The sequence below is a fragment of the Neofelis nebulosa genome, chromosome 9, assembly GCF_028018385.1.
Source record: "Neofelis nebulosa isolate mNeoNeb1 chromosome 9, mNeoNeb1.pri, whole genome shotgun sequence".
Lineage (NCBI taxonomy): Eukaryota > Metazoa > Chordata > Mammalia > Carnivora > Felidae > Neofelis > Neofelis nebulosa.
Genome location: NC_080790.1, coordinates 118,357,441 through 118,374,286, shown reverse-complemented (window position 1 = coordinate 118,374,286; position 16,846 = coordinate 118,357,441). Strand labels below are relative to the sequence as shown.

The 16,846-nt window shown below is 45.7% G+C and overlaps 1 protein-coding gene across 8 annotated transcripts in view; it reads right to left on the bottom strand.

Moving 5' to 3' along the window:
- The window catches only part of CNBD2 (cyclic nucleotide binding domain containing 2), a 68,439-nt gene that overhangs the window by 34,652 nt on the left and 16,941 nt on the right, over positions 1 to 16,846 (bottom strand). For 3 of the 8 annotated variants that reach the window (XM_058685453.1, XM_058685460.1, XM_058685452.1), the window contains exons 2-7: positions 16,637 to 16,774; positions 14,125 to 14,178; positions 9,779 to 9,942; positions 4,250 to 4,406; positions 3,576 to 3,727; positions 857 to 995 (exon numbers count right to left, since the gene is read on the bottom strand). In XM_058685453.1, the coding sequence (XP_058541436.1) occupies positions 857 to 995; positions 3,576 to 3,727; positions 4,250 to 4,406; positions 9,779 to 9,942; positions 14,125 to 14,178; positions 16,637 to 16,774 (804 nt within the window). Of the gene's footprint in view, positions 1 to 856; positions 996 to 3,575; positions 3,728 to 4,249; positions 4,407 to 9,778; positions 9,943 to 14,124; positions 14,179 to 14,948; positions 15,465 to 16,636; positions 16,775 to 16,846 lie in introns of those variants that run through there. The other 5 variants (XM_058685456.1, XM_058685455.1, XM_058685454.1 and 2 more) reach the window with 4 other exon arrangements.

Sequence of the window (16,846 nt, the reverse complement as noted above, 5' to 3'; positions counted from 1 at the left end):
TATTCTCAAGTTAGTCAACATACAGTGTAGTCTTGGCTTCAGGAGTAGAACCCAGTAATTCATCTCTTACATATGACACCTAGTGGTCATCCCAAAGAGTGCCCTGCTTAATGCCTGTCACCCATTTAACCCACCCCCTCACCCCCAGCAATCCTCAGTTTGTTGTCTGTATTTAAGAGTCTCTTATGGTTTACCTCCCTCTCTGTTTTTATCTTATTTTTCCTTCCCTTCCCCTATGTTCATCTGTTAAGTTTCTCAAAATCCACATCAGTGAAATCGTGTATTTGTCTTTCTCTAATTTCGCTTAGCAAAATACCCTCCAATTTCATTCACATTGTTGCAAATGGCAAGATTTCATTCTTTTTCATTGCTGAGTAGTATTCCATTGCGTATATATACCACATATTCTTTATCCATTCATCAGTGGATGGACAGCTGGGCTCTTTCCATAATTTAGCTATTGTTGATAGCACTGCTATAAACATTGGGGTACATGTGCCCCTTCAAATCAGTAAAAATTATAATTTTTAAAACTCGCCTGGCATCACTAAGATTCAAGGGCCAAAATGCATAATTTAAGTATGTATCTGTATATAAATAAGCATGTATATGAACTTAAGGAGCAGGTACCCCTGTGGCCCTCTTTCTAATATAACAGCTGTGTGTCCCAAAGTTCACAGCAACCCTCGGTAGGAGGGAGGCCAAACGGTGTGGTATGCCTTTTGCAGCTAACACATAGAAGCTCAGAGAAGGAGGTGTTGCAGAACAGGGGTCAGACCCTGCCTGTGTGGCCACAGGACATTATACTAGGCATGCCTTCCCAGCTTCCACCCCTCCCCCATCCTAGACCTCTCACCTTGCAGACAAACATGATGGAGGGTGATTCTATGAAGTCTTTTAAGACCAGCTGGCCATACGAGAACTTCTCCACCTTCCCCAGGGTTACGAGCTTCCAGAGCTTTTCATCAGACCACGACTCAAACAGATCCATCTTCCTGAGGGGAAAATCCTGTTAGAATTCATTGGCCCTCATCACAGAATGTGCCCTGCTCTCAGCAGTTTCCAGAAAGGGAACACATTGTCTTGCTCTTGCAAGTGCCCGAGGTGGAGGATTTTACTTGCCCTCCTGTTGCCTCCCCTGGCCTGTGGCAGCGCCCTGGGGTTCTCTCCTCTGCTCTGCTTCTCTTCCTTCCACTCTTCCCTCCAGGGGCTTCTTCCTGGCTCCATCGCCTAACCTTGTACTCACTAGGCTAGTCTCATTCCAAGCAACTGAGAGTTCCTCACTCCAGCTCACCTACTATTCTGCCCCCAGCCCAGCAGTCCTGACCTTACCTTTGGTTTGGGCAGCTCACTCCAGCTTCCTCCAGCCTATTAGCTTCAAATATTCCAGGCTGTGGCCAGTGAATGGGAAACTTCTGGACTCCCCTCTTTTTTTTTTTTTTTTCTATGACTGAAGGCCCACTCCACAGTGCCCCGCCTTCCCCTGAGCTCCTACACCACCAGTCAGGGGCTTGCCTTCCCTCACACGCAGCACCACAGGGGCTGCTAACAATCATCTCATATTTTCTCAGCTCCAACAAATTATGAGGCCAGAACTCGGATGACTCAGGCCTCATCAAGGGCACTGAGTTCCATCCACAACACCAAGGGGGAACAGGGACGGTGCCATGTCCAAAGAGGAAGGGTCTGGAGACACAGGAAGGAAAGCAGGGTCACCACAGAGGGAACACCTATGGGGCCACACACTTTCCATAATCATCTCATTCAATCCTTACGATGATGTGGCAGAGATGAATCATTATCCTCACTTTGCAGAGCAGGAGACTAAACTCAGAGAAGGGAAGTGACCCATCTTGGGTTACATGGTTAATAAGCCCAAGAGCTGAGACTGACACTCAGCCCTATTCTTCAACTGTGTGAAGACAGGAAATGTTCCTCTCTGCAGGACCAAGTCCTCCCTTCGCAGGCCCCAGCCCCTCTTACAGCCCCTGCTCTCCCACTCCACTCCACTCCACCCCACGGGGCAGCCCTCTGCTCACCACACTGCTCTAGAGGCGCACAACCCTACAGACTGTATTTTCAGGGCCAGTGCAGATACTTCATTTGATTTTCAGTCTTCTCCTAAAGACAAGTAACTAGAAATGATTAAGTGAGCACCTGCCTGTGCTTGGCGCAATGACAACACGAGGGTTACCATGGTAAAGGTGCCAATCTGCCCTCACTGCCATAGTGCTTCCTGAGGGGTATATAAACTGTAAAGGTGGTACTATATGATCAAGAAGTACAGTTTGAGGGTGCCTGGGTGGCTCAGTCGGTTAGGCATCTAACTTCAGCTCAGGTCATGATCGCACGGTTCATGAGTTTGAGCCTCACATCAGGCTCCATGTGGACAGCTCAAAGCCTGGAGCCTACTTTGGATTCTGTGTCTCCCTCTCTCTCTGCCCTTCCCCCATTTGTGCTCTTCTCTCTCTCTCTCTCAAAAATAATAAACATTTTTAAAAGATTATAAAGAAATACAGTTTGAGGGCTCCTGGGTTGCTCAGTCGGTTAAGCGTCTGACTCTTGATTTGGGCTCAGGTCATGGTCTCACTATCGGTTGTGAGATTGCGCTCCATGTTGGGCTCTGCGCTAAGCATGAAGGAACCCCAAGGAACCTCAGCCTTGCTGAAAGCACACAGTGAGTCACACTTGAGTCAGCGCTAGAACCCAAGTCTCCAGAAGCAGACATCTATTGCTTTTGCACCCAAGCATCAGGTCACCCTTTCCCCCAACTGTACCCTGATTTTATTTTGGGGGAAACTTCTTCTTGACTCTCAGACAATCAGAATGTCACTGACCCACGGATGATTCAAATGAAGACAATCTGGTTCAGAAAGAACAAATCAGGGCCCCTGGGTAACTCAGTCAGTTAAGCGTCCAACTCTTGATCTTGGCTCAGGTCATGATCTCATGGTTCATGAGTTCAAGCCCTGCATCAGGATCTGCGATAGTGCAGAACCTGTTTGAGATTCTCTCTCTCCTTCTCTCTGCCCCTCCCCCCAAGTGTGCTCGCTTGCACGAGCTCTCTCTCTAAAAAAAAAAAAAGAATTACAGTTTGGCTGGGGCTTTAAAGAAACACAGGGTGTGATAGAAGCACTGTGGGGCACTCTCTCTATTCTTGGGTGAGTGTAGATGGGGTTGGTTAGTGAGGTGGGGCAGGGGCAGTGAAGCCCAGGGACTTGTGAATTGAACATCCCAAGACTTGGTTTTCTTAGCTATAAACCAGAGAGAACAAGAGAAACAATGTCACAGGTAAAAAGCCTTGATACAAAGGGCTTAGCACCCTGCCTGGCCGAGCAAGTGCTCCGTACGTTAGCTATTCTATTAGTACCATCCCACAAGGAAGGGATGTTTGAGCTGAGACCTGAAGGTATAGTAGCAGTTTGCTAGATGGAGAAGTTGGGTGGGAGGTGTCTCCCGTCTCAAGAGCATTCCAGACACAAAGAAAAGCACCCACTATTTCCCACTGGGCCTAGGGCAAAGTCAGGCACCTAATAAACACCCAGGGGGAAGATGTTGGCTGATGATGGGAGTACCTAAAAAATTCAAACCGATGCTGAGCATCCTTTTGGAATTCCTGATCCAGCTTATTAGCAAAGAAATCTTCTCTGTCGACAACCAGGAACTCTGTTTCTTCCATACAGACCACGGTGGCCCTCCTTACTGAAGGACTCATAAGGCCCAATTCCTGTTGGGTGAACACAGGCAAAGGCAACTGAGAGGCTACCTCTGGCTTTCTACTCACAGCCTTGCCCACCGCTTTCCTGCTTCCATCAGCCCCCAGAAATCTCTATTCCCCAGACTGCAGATTCCTGGCTGGCCCTTCCCACCTCACTTCCCACCTCTAGGTGCTCACTTCCCACCTCTAGAGGCCCATCCCCTCCCTCTTAATATGCTGCCTATGGAAAAAGAGGCAACAGGCTTGACCAGACCAGAGAGAGGAAGCTGGAGGAGCCTGACTAAGGGGTCACTGCATCCCTGTGTTGTTATACAGGAAACATATTTCTTTTTAACCATCACAGGCGAAGGAGCCAGGCTTGGACATCACCTGGTCTAGTCAATGGGCAGGTAACAGGTTAAGGGCACTTGGACCCACAACAGGGCATGACTCACACAGAGGAGAGGGCAGGACTGGGCCTGGCTGTTCTACCAAGAGTCCCGTCAAGCCCCCAACCCTGCCCCAGGAAAACAGACCTTTCCCTGTACTCACCCCAAAACAGTCGCCCTTGTGCAACAACGTTGGGTGGGGGTCCAGGAAGGCACTGCTGCCATCCTCATCCTCAGTCACTGCGACTGTGCCCATGTAGATGAAATAAAAGCTGTTGCCCCTCTGCCCCTTCTTGACCATCACACGTCTGCGACCAAACCTGAGAAAAGCCCAAAGCCAGTAGATCTAGTAGCAGCAGGGAGCCTGGCCCCCTGGGAGGAGCTCTGGCCTGCTTGTGCTCTTTGCTTTGGAGCATGAAGGCACAGACTGGACTAGAAGGGACCTCATAGCAGCCCAGGCCCAGCCCCATCAACCTTGACCTCTTCACTAATGCTCACCTAGTCACCTGCCTCCATCAGACCACAGCTTCCTGAGAGCAGAGCCTTTGTCAGACTGCTTAGACATACAGTAAATGCTCAGTGAACAGCAGTTGAATGAATAAATGAGCAAATACTGAAAGTAATGAGTGAGTAGCTAAATGCTGAAGAGCAATGGCTTTCAGGTCAGACCTGGATCCAAGTCCTGATTCTGCCACTAACTGTGTGACACTGGGCATTCATATTCTCTCTCTGAGCCTCAGGTTCTCGTCTGTAAAATACAGCTGAACATACCTAGAAAAGGATAGACAGATGGGTCTTGTTATAACCCCTAAGAGCTCACTACACAATTGGAAACCATTAGGGTAGAGGTGCCCAGGTCCAGAGCAAACTGGTAGTTTGCTCCTAAGCTTAGAGGAGGAAATTTTCTGTATTTCAAATGTAAGTTCAAATTTCACTTCTTTCAAGATTCATTCATTTCCTTCATTCAATAAATTAAATAAATACCAACTGTGTCTATCAGGCACAGCGAAAAATAACAGATTTTGTTCTGAAAATTATGGTCACGCACAGGGACTAAAGTTTAAAAATGCTTTAAGAGAGGTAAGCACAGACTAATTCAGAAGCATGGAGAAAGGGCATTTAACCCAGCTTAGGAAAGCCATGGCAGGCTCCAGGACAGTGTCTAGAGTCTTCCAGGTAGACAGAGAGATGAGAGAGTGTTCCAGGCAGAGGGACGACCATGTCCAAAGGCACAGAGGTGGCTGGAAGCAAGGCGTGTTCAAAGGAATAACAGTAAGCTCCATTAGAAAGGACAGTGGAAAACAGGGAGGTCAGGGGAATAGTGGGAGAGAAATTTGGCTGGGTCCAATCATATGAGAGCACAAAAATTAGGCTAACTTTGGATTTTACCCAGAAGGTAATGGGGAACATTAAAGAGGAGGTGGCCCAGACAACAAAGACTAGATGGGAGAAGGCAGGCACATTCAGCTAGGAAATGACTTTGGGGATGAGAGAGCATGGCCAGTGTTCTTCCAAGAACAGACTCCTGGAGCCGGAGCAGAAAAACCCTCAGAAACTGTCTAGCTCAACCTACATTATGCGGATGAGGGAAGTGGGGCCCAAGGAACCCCAGGCTTGCTGAAGGCACACAGTGAGTCACACTTGAGTCAGCGCTAGAACCCAAGTCTCCAGAAGCAGACATCTATTGCTTTTGCAGCCAAGCATCAGGTCACCTTTTCCCCCAACTGTACCCTGATTTTATTTTGGGGGAAACTTCTTCTTGACTCTTGGACAATCAGAGTGTCTGACCCATGGATGATTCAAATGTAGCCAATCTGGTTCAGAAAGAACAAATCAGGGCATCTGGGTGGCTCAGTCGGTTAAGCGTCCAACTCTTGATCTTGGCTCGGGTCATGATCTCATGGTTCATGAGTTCAAGCCCTATATCAGGCTCTTCGATAGTGCAGAACCTGTTTGAGATTTTCTCTCTCCTTCTCTCTGCCCCTCCCCCACTCATCCTTTTCCTGTCTCTCTCTCTCTCATTCCTTCCCTCCCTCCCTCAAAATAAATAAATAAACTTAAAAAAAAGAAAGAATGAATGAACAAACCCCAAGGCTGTGACTTGAAAGACCAGGAAGAAATATTCTCTTTCCCAAAGGACTGAGACTGGAAAGAGGAAAATTTGGAGCCATGGTAATAGCAGCCATCTTGCTGCTGTAAAGGAGAGTCTAGCTGAGAAAGTGCTTTATGAGAATAAAGCACTATGTGAGGTGGAGAGAGATAGACAGACACTGGGTCCTGGTGACACTAGGCCCCTGGATTCAGCTGAGTCGGAAGCTAGAGAGCTATCCCAGCACTTTTCAGATACATGAGTCACTGATGCATTCCCTAGGGCTGGGTTTTCTGTGACTTGCAACTGAAAGAATTCTGTCTGATCTGCTAATTTCCAGTCCTGAAAATAATCATTGGGGTGCATGTGCCCCTTCGAATCAGCATTTTTGTATCCTTTGAATAAATTCCCAGTAGTGCAATTGCTGGGTCATAAGGTAGTTCTATTTTTGATTTTTTGAGGAACCTCCACACTGTTTTCCAGAGTGGCTGCACGAGTTTGCATTCCCACCAACAATGCAGTGGGGTTCCCCCTTCACATCCTTGCCAACATCTGTTGTTTCCTGAGTTGTTAATTTTAGCCATTCTGACAGGTGTGAGGTGGTATCTCATTGGTTTTGATTCATATTTCCCTGATGATGAGTGATGTTGAGCATCATTTCATGTATCAGTTGGCCATCTGGATGTCTTCTCTGGAAAAGTGTCTATTCATGTCTTCTCCCCATTTCTTTACTGGATTATTTGTTTTCTGGGTGTTGAGTTTGGTAAGTTCTTATAGATTTTGGATACTAACCCTTTATCTAACATGCCATTTGAAAATATCTTCTCCCATTCTGTTGGTTCCCTTTTAGTTTTGTTGATTGTTTCCTCTGCTGTGCAGCAGCTTTTTATCTTGATGAGGTCCCAATAGTTCATTTTTTATTTCCCTTGCCTCCAGAGACATATCAAGTAAGAAGTTGCTGTGGCCGAGGTCAAAGAGGTTGCTGCCTGTTTTCTCCTGTAGGATTTTGATGGCTTCCTGTCTTATATCTATGTCTTTCATCCATTTTGAATTTATTTTTGTGTATGGTATAAGAAAGTGGTCCAGTTTCATTCTTCTCATGTTCCAGTTCTCCCAGCACCATTTGCTAAAGAGACTGTGTTTTTTCCATTGGATACTCTTTCCTGCTTTGTTGAAGATTAGTTGGCCATATATATTTGTGGGTCCATTTCTGCGTTCTCTATTCTGTTCCATTGATCTGTGTGTCTGTTTTTGTGCCAATACCATACTGTCTTGATGATTACAGTTTTGTAATATAGGCTAAAGTCCGGGACTGTGATGCCCAAGTTTTGTTTTTCTTTTTCAACATCACTTTGGCTATTTGGGATCTTTCATGGTTCCATACAAATTTTAGTATTGTTTTTTCTAGCTCTGTGAAAAATGCTGGTGTTATTTTGAAATGGATTGCACTGAATGTGTCGATTGCTTTGGGTAGTATTGACATTTTAATGATATTTCTTCCTCCAATCTATGAGCATGGAATATTTTTCCATTTCTTTGTGTCTTCTTCAATTTATTTCCTAAGCTTTCTATAGTTTTCAGTGTATAGGTCTTTTACCTTGTTGGTTAGGTTTACTCCTAGGTATTTTATAGTTTTTGGTGCAATTGTAAATGGGATTGATTCCTTGATATCTCTCTCTGTTGCTTCAATTATTGGTATATAGAAATGCAGCCAGTTTCTGTGCATTGATTTTATCTCCTATGAATTCATGTATCAGCTCTAGCAGTTTTTTGATGGAGTCTTTCGGGTTTCCATGTGGGGTGTCACGTCATCTGCAAAGAGTGAAAGTTTGACATCTTCTTTGCCAATTGATTTCACTCATATGTGGAATTTGAGAAACTTAACAGATGAACATAGGGGAAGGGAAGGAAAAATAAGATAAAAACAGAGAGGGAGGCAAACCGTAAGAGACAAATACAGAGAACAAAATGAGGGTTGACTGGGGGGGTTAAATGGTTGACGGGCATTAAGGAGGGCACTTTTCAGGATGAGCACTGGGTGTCATATGTAAGAGATGAATCACTGGGTTCTACTCCTGAAGCTAAGACTACACTGTATGTTAACTAACTTGAGAATAAAAAAAAATAAGAAAAGAAAAGAAAATATCAAGTAGCCAAAGACGACTTTAACATTGCACTGATCATTGCACTGATGAGGATACTGAGGCTCGGAAAGGTTAAGCAGCTCGCCTGAGGTCGCACCTCAGAGTGGCAGCTGCAGCATTAAATTACAGAGCTTCTACCTCCACCTCCATGATTCTTTTTCTTTGCATGACATGTTCTGCCTGCTATGGAATCTTACTTTAAGACAGTGGTGACTTGCTCTTCTTCACTGAGCTAGAACAAAGCAGATGGTTCCTTCTGCCTGAACGTTCTTGTCTTACACCTCTACTTGTCAAATATACCTACTCAAATGACACCTCTTCTCTGAATCTGCTTTGGTCAAGCCAGCTGGAGCTTTCCCTCCTCTCCTGGGCTTATTACCTGTGAAACAAATCCTGCGTGGGTCATAGTCACATGTGATTATGTGACCTGTGACCTCCACGAAGGAAGATACCAGGGCAAAGACCTCAAGTGTCTTCACATCCTAGATTTTTAAGACAGGCCTTACCTCAAATATTCTGCTGTGCTTCCCCTGTTAAGCCATTGAAATGCCTGAGAAAGACAACGTTTCCACACACACACCTCTTAGACTTTTCTAGTACCAGATATTTACATGGTGCTTTTTTGTGCCATGCATCCTTTGACAATCTGGCGAAGCCTTCACAGAATAATGTTTTAAATATATAAAATAAAATACAGCAGAATTACAATTAAAAATTACCTTTTAAAGTCCAAATTGTGGAATGGTATAGCAACCATTCCACATATTCAGTGCCATATTAAGGCACTGAATAACCAGATCTAGCAGCAGATCTAATTACTACCGTAATTTCAAAGAGGTGAGGAATATAAATTATTTTTTGAGAAACCTGCAGCAACATGAATGTGTAATATTGGTGATTTCTTTTGGAGAAAAAGTCATGGGAATAGGTAATACTGTAGTGGTTCATTACATACATCCATGACTGAAGGAAATGATACATTTTAGTTAGGGATTAATGAAAACAGATACAAGTTTTTTTCTTATCCAAGTTCACACACTCTTACCCTAGGTTCCTATCTGGACATAGGACAATCACCTGTGATCCATTGTGGCTTTTAGGGCTTGGATTTGAGTCTCAGCTCTACTCCCTAATACGTGGGTGACAGAGCATGAGTCATTCTTACTACCTGAACCTGTTTCCTCATCTGAAAAAGGAGGGAATTGGACCAGATCCTTTCTGAGGTTCCTATCAAAGCCTTGCCAGATTCAGTGGCTCCTTAATTCTGGTAGACTCTCAGTAAATGAAGGAGATCAACTGTGCCACAAGAGTACCAAGGAGCACTAAGGTGAACTGACAGCACAACTGACAGACACAGCTGAAATACCATAGAGACGCTAAGAGACCTGCCATGGCCTTCTCAGGAAGGCTCTTCCTGCCCAGCCCGGCACAGGTGCCAAGGGGTGTGCCCCTCACTAACCGTTCAAAGCGCATGACTCTGGCCAGGAGCAGCTGCAGGGGCTCTGAGTAGTTGCGGTAGCTGTTCAGAACCTGCAGGAGGTTATAGAGGGCCTGGATCTCAGGCTCTGTCCTCCAGGAAGGCAGCTTCTGCATGATCTGAATGGCCCTTGGAGGAAGGTGACCCTGGGAAGAGAGGGCCAGAGTGACACACGACCTAGCAGAATGCCCCAGGGGCCAGTGGGCAACTCCCCACACTCCTGCTTTCTATGCTTTCCCACCCCCGATACAATAGTGGCTGACACGTAATGAGTGCTTTGTGTGCCCAGCATCAGGGTATGCATCTTACATGCACCATCTAACTGCACCTTTGCCCAGCCCAAGAAATGAGGCACAATTACTATTCCCATTTGACAGATAAAGACACTCGGGCAGGATCATAAGCTAGATCTGCTACATGCCCATGCCCGTATCTGCAACTCCAACTATACTGCCTGTGCCGTTCAGTGACCACTCCGAGTCAATATGGGGCTCCTGGGCTCCAGAGGCCTCTAGCATATGCATACTGCAGTCAGGGGAGACCTCCCTCGCCTCAGCCTATATCCTAGCATGCTATAGGAGACTAAGGAACAAAGAGAACCCACAGAAACTAACCCTGGTGAACCAGGACTCATGGACCAGAGGGCGGACAGATCTACCCATTCACCCACCACTCCCACCTGCTGGGAAAGTGGTACTTGAATTGTTAACACCCCTTCTGGTTGTCCATTGCACTTAGCATAAAATTTTAACTCCATACCCTAGCCAAGGGGCCCCACATGGTCTGACTCCCTACCCTCCCTACTCCTCACAAACTCACCTCCTGCCTCTCTCCTGTGTTCTCCTGCCTCTCTCCTGTGTTCTCCAGTCTCTAGCTTTCTACCCATCTCCTGCAGGTGCCAAGCTCACTTCTGTCCTGTGGTCCTTGCTTGGGTTGTTTCCTCTGTCTGGAATGTCCTTCTCCTGGATTTTCACATGGCTGCTTCCTCCTTTTTATTCAGTTCTCAGCTCCTATGTTACCACATCCTCAGGGAGTCCCTAATGGATCATTTGACCTAGAATAGTAGGCCCCCTTCCCAGCAGTCTGTAGTCTCTGAATCATTTCTTTCAAAGCAATTAATACTTTGTGAAATGACCTTATTCCTTTTTGTTAATGTGTTTATTATCTGTCATTTCCCCTTCCTACACACACACACACACACCCTGCCTCACTCACTCTAGAACTGCACTATCCAATATGGTGGCCATTAGCCACATGTGTGGCTATTTAAATTTAAACTAAATTAGATTAAAAAAATAAGTTCCTCAGGGGACACCTGAATGGCTCAGTTTATTAACTGTCCAACTCTTGGTTTCAGCTCAGGTCATGGTCTTGTGGTTTAGTGGGTTCAAGCCCCATGTTGAGCTCTGCACTAGCAGCACAGAGCCTGCTTGGGATTCTCTATCTCCGTCTCTCTCTGCCCCGCCTCCACTCACATTGTCTCTGTCTCTCTAAAAATAAACTTAAAAAAAAATAAACTTAAAAAAAAAAAAGTTCCTCAGTCACACTAGCCACAAGGGCTATATGTGTCTGCTAGCTACTATACAGGACAACACAGACAACTGAATGCTTCCATTATCTCAGAAAGTTCCATTGGATATAGGTGTTCTAGAATACAAGCCCCAATATAAACACGATAGTGGCTTCATCTATCTTATTTACCCCACTCTAGAATAATGCCTCACAGGTAGTAGGCACTCAACAAAATAAAAATAAAAATTTATGGAAAGAATGAATGTAAGAAGACTTACATAAACATAGTTGTCACAGAAGCCAAAAGAAAGTGGGACATGATGAGTTCTGGACCATAGATCTGAAGCCTTGCATGTTCACACACAAGGGCAGTGTTTCTCAGTGATTAATAATGCACAGGCTCTGGTGCCAGGTACCTGGGTTTGAACCTTGGCCTGCTCCTTCCTAGCTGTGTGTCCTGGGACAAGTCACTTCTCTCTGAGCCTTCCCTGAGAACAGCAGAACCTAACTGTATAAATAGCAGAGCTAATACATGTAAAGGGCTTACAATAGGCCCAGCTCCCAGTGAGGACTATGGAAGTGTTGGCCATTTTTAAGGTCTGAATCCAATCTTCTTCCTTCCTAACCCTCTCTTGCTATCAATAACCCACTGAGATTTCTCTACAGGGTTGATTTATGACAAAACACAGATCCCTCTGCTTTCTATGAACAGAACTGATTCTTTGGGCCCACGAGGGGCCCTAATTCTTTTAGGAAATCTCTCTTGCCACACCCAGTCTTCAGAGACTCCCTTCTCTGGATTCCTATAAAACTTATTCTGTTATTTAACTTGCCAGGTAAGTTACCTCACCTTAATTTCTACTTAGCTCCTTGAGGATCGGTGGGGATGTTACACCGCCTAGTATCCCCACAACCAAACACAGATCTAAGATCTAAGCTTAGACCTCAAACAAAAAGAAAAAAGAAAAAAGAAAAAAAAGAAAAGAAAAGCACAGAAAAGAAAAGAAAAGAGAAGAAAAGAAAAGAGAAGAGAAGGAAGAAAAAAAGTCTGGGGAAAAGGGAGTATAATTCAAACAGGGCTGGGGAGACTTGGGTCCTACCTGCTTCTAGGGGTTCACAGCCTCCCTTGCTTCAGGCCAGCTACACCTCATTGTGTTCCTCTAGCATACAGGAAGGATTAAGGAAAAAAAAGAGGGACTGCCCATAATCCTACCACCCAGATTTAGCCATTAACATCTGGCATACTCATTTCTGGCCTTTTTCTTATATATAAATAAAAATTTTGAAAATAACACTAGTTTTCCATTAAAAATCAGAACAATATACATGCTTACAATCTCCTTTTACCGTACCACCTCCAATCCAAATCTGCTCTCCACCACCAGGGTTTGCCCTTCTTATGTATTAATATATACTTATGCATATACATACAGCCACAGTATAGAGGGTTACAGTATAGAGGGTTGCTTTATTTTTTATTTACATAAATGTCAGACTTCAGATATGGTTTCTGCAACTTGCTTTTTCCCCCAATTTTTTTCACTATGTTTTTGAAATGTACCCATTGTTTCCAATGTCTCACAACTGCTATAACAAACAAGTCTGTGATTTTAAGGCTCTATGAGTTATGTAACCATCACCGCAATTGATTTCAGAACCAGTTCATCACTCCATAAAGAAAACAAGTGCCCATTAGCAGTCAGTCACTCAAAGGGCAGGTTTATGTAATCAGAGCCAGAGTTAGATAACTCCTAGAGGAAGCTGAGAGGCCCTGCCTATACAATGGATGTTTTCCTTTGTGCCCTCTTCTCTCTCTCTACTGCCCTGCACAGAACTGCCTCCATCTTTGGAATTTTGTGGCTCTCAGAGTTTCTCCTGCCTCAAGAGTAAAGCTTGGATAACCATCAATGTCCAGTGTCAGACACCGGCCAGTCTGGAAAGTTGGAAAAAAACAAACAAACCCAGGATTCGGTTGACTTAACATCATGGGGCATGAGAAAGTAGATCATGCCCAGGAGAAACAGGCAACAGAAGCCGTACCCTGGCTCCAAGGAGGGAGAGGGGGAGAGAGTGGCCCAGGTGGTCCTGATACCAGTTACAAAACTATTGTCCTCCCATCCCTGAGAGAAACACCAACATGGCTACCCCAGGCCAGGGTCAAGTCAGGTCTCACTGGTAAGAACTTCAAATCCTTCCTATAAATAGGTAGACCCCTTTAAAATTTAAATTAAATTTAAATTTTTAATTTAATATCCAAGATTTGGTGGGAAGAAACTGGGAAGATAACAATTCTTGAAATTCAGAGAACAAGTCACATGTCCAAAGCCTCACCCAGATATGAGTCATTCACTCCCCAGAATGGCCATCTGATACCCATGTGGGAGACAGGTGTACCCAGTGTCTCTCAGAAAACTTGAAAGAGTCAGAATTCACACATAAGCCTGGGCTTTTCCCACCACCCTGATTATTTCTCCTCTGCCTGGAGCTCTCACAGCCTCTGCTTTGCCTTTGGCTGTGTGTCCACAGGTCCAAGTACAGGAGCTCTTCCCTGCTGGTTCTGCTCAGCTTCTAAGGCAACAACAGGTTCAGGGGAGGGGCAGGGTTCACAGCCTTGGAAAGTCAGGACTGGGATCTTGGGATCACTGAGATCAGCTAGTTTATAGATGAGGAAACTAAGAGGCTAGCTCAGGATGACACACTGGCTTGGTGGCAGAACCTGGACTAAACCCAGCTGTCCTGATACTCAGCCCAATGCTACTTCCAGGCCATCATGCAGAAAGAAAATTCCCAGCCAGCAAGGTCAGAGTTATACATACCTCCTCTGCAACAAAGTCCATGGTATCAAATGTGATTCGGCCTTGCTTCCTTTTCTGGGGGGGGGGGGGGGGGGGGGGGAGGGGGAAAGGAATGAGGAAGAAGAAAGAGAATCAGCAAGAGTGCTCCTAAAATCTTGCACTTAAACCCTCCGGCGTCCCCATCCCCATGGTGGTCAGGAAGCCACAGAAACCCTTCTACCAGCTGGCCCTCTCATGTCTACCTCAAAGGCCCAAATTCAGACCCAGACTTAGGCCCAGAATTGACAATGTGTCATTGTAAATATGGGCTGGGGGAGGATAAAGAGAGGAAGGATGGAAAGAGAAAAGAAAGAGGGGGAAAGAAGCAAATGGGAAAGTGGAGAGGGACAAAAAGGGATAAAATGGAGGCACCGATGAAGCCAATCTTCACCAAGTGCCTATAAGGAGCCAAGCATATGCTTCTTCCTTATTTATTCCATTTCATCATCAGGACAAAGCAGGTATTACTGAGCTCCATTTTGAACTCGAGGTGAGTGAAGGAACCTTCCCAAGGATCACACACTGAGTATACAGTCTTCTAGAATATGGCCAGGAGGAGGAGGTGTAAGAGATCTTAGGCATGAACCAACCCAACTCTATCTCCTAATGGATGCAGGGGAGTTGTGGAAAGGTAGAGGAAGAGGCAGAGAGAAGGGGGAGGATATGTTAGGAGCAGCTGGGGAGAAGGAAAGGGACAAACAAGGCCCTGACCACCATCTGAGCCAAACCAGGACCCCCACCCATCTGTCTAGGTAGGCATACCTCAGGTCCTCCCCACCCAACTGCCCCATATATAGCTTGTGTACCTGTATGGTGCTTCTCAAGAAGGCCAGTGAAGGAAAGCAGTGGTACTCAGAAAGATATGAATTCACATGCTCTGATGAAAACTGGTCTCTCTACCCAACCCCACACTCCGGCCCCCCAGCTCTCTGCCCATTGCACATATGACTCCCATAGGCTGCCGTTGAGAGGCTTCTGCTCTGCCCAAGGCCACCCTGCCTAGGCAATGTTGTTTGGCCTCACACTTCCCCAATGACAAGACTGATTTGGGTCTTCAACTTCCAAATGCCCAGGCACCAGCTCAAGTCTTCTGGTAAACAAAGACTCCCGTTACCACTGCATGATGACACCCTGAGTCAGAATGTCCTTGCTGACAGCAAACCTCAGTCTCTCAGGTTCCAATTCTTCCACTTCATCCCCTCCCAACTTATGGCCCAACCACAGGGCAGAATCTGGCTGCAGACTCAGTTGGTTTGGCCAGAATAATGTCTTTAAAATATATGAATTTGAGGGGCACCTGAGTGGCTCAGTTGGTTGAGCTTCCAACTCCAGTTCAGGTCATGATCTCACAGTTTGTGGGTTGTCCCTCCCCTCCCCGCCCTCAAAAATAAATATTAAAAAAAATTTAATATATGTATTTGAATGTCTTTAGATACGGCATTCTCTTCCTTTCTGCAGACCCAGAGGCCCCAACTCCCTGCTACATCTTAAACTCAGCCCCACATACCTGCTGGCCCCTTCAAGACCAATCTAAGACTGCCTTTCTTTCACTCATCAGCACTGCCCATATCCCTCTCCTTCAGAAACCATTTGGGGCAAATTCTTGGACTGAATCACTGGGTGGAGTTAGGAAGCAGGGCTGAATCTAGTCACTCTAGGCACAAAAGGAAAATGGGCAGAGTTCATCCAGGGATTGGGAAAAACTTTGGAGTCCTGGATGGTAATGAAGACACCTTTGGGGATCCAGAACAGGTTAACAGAAGGTGATCAACTTTTCTGAGCTAAAAAGGGCACATGAGCTATCACTGGCATAAACTGCAACCTTCTAGAAAATCTAGACAGCATGGTCTCCAGAGTGAGCAGGGCCATGCATGTGTTCCCTTGTTTAAATGGGGGGGACAGGAAAGAAGATAGAGAAGATGAACAGTGGTAGGCATTCAGAAAACCCGGACTCTAATGAGACTTCTGGATTTCTCTGGCTCCTTTGATTCCCACTGATATGGAAATAGCCTCTTCCCCACTCCGGATGTTTCTTTCTACATGGAGGTAGTTGCACTGGTAGAACACTACCGGCCCCTTTCTTGCACATTGAGAAGGAGCGACTTAAACTCCTTGGTGAATTTTGGAAAGAAAAACTGGGTGTGATCATTCCTTCTCTGTCCCTCTGAGCCCACATTCTTCTCTGTCCTCCTCTGTCGTGAATGTGGGGCAGGAAGTCCTGGTCCACAGTGGAGGCCTGCCTTGGTCCAGCGCTGTCTCTGGGCACATAAGGTTGTCTAATTTGGGGATGTAGTTCTAGGTCATCCTCTCACTTGATGATATAAGTCACTTCTCCAATAGAAGTCCCATTGTTAACAAAAGTGACAGATGGGTCTCCTATCTGTTTTTCCCTTTGTCTTCTGTTGGTTCAGAATATGGACTAGGAAGTGGGGTGCTATTTATTGGACCCCCCCCGCCTTAAGCCCTCATAATCCTGCCAAGGCCAGCTGCTTACATCCCAGAAGGAAAAGATAGGGTGCTTTCTGTGAGGAGTCTCAATGATCTGATATTCCCGAAATCCCCCAAGGCCTTGGCGGAACATTTTACACACTCGGATCATCACAATGATATCCTTGGTGAGCCGGTACAGCCCCTGTGGAAACAAAACAAACAAGATCGTAGAAACCATTTGTTTTTAACAGCCACCAGCATGCTGGACATTGCT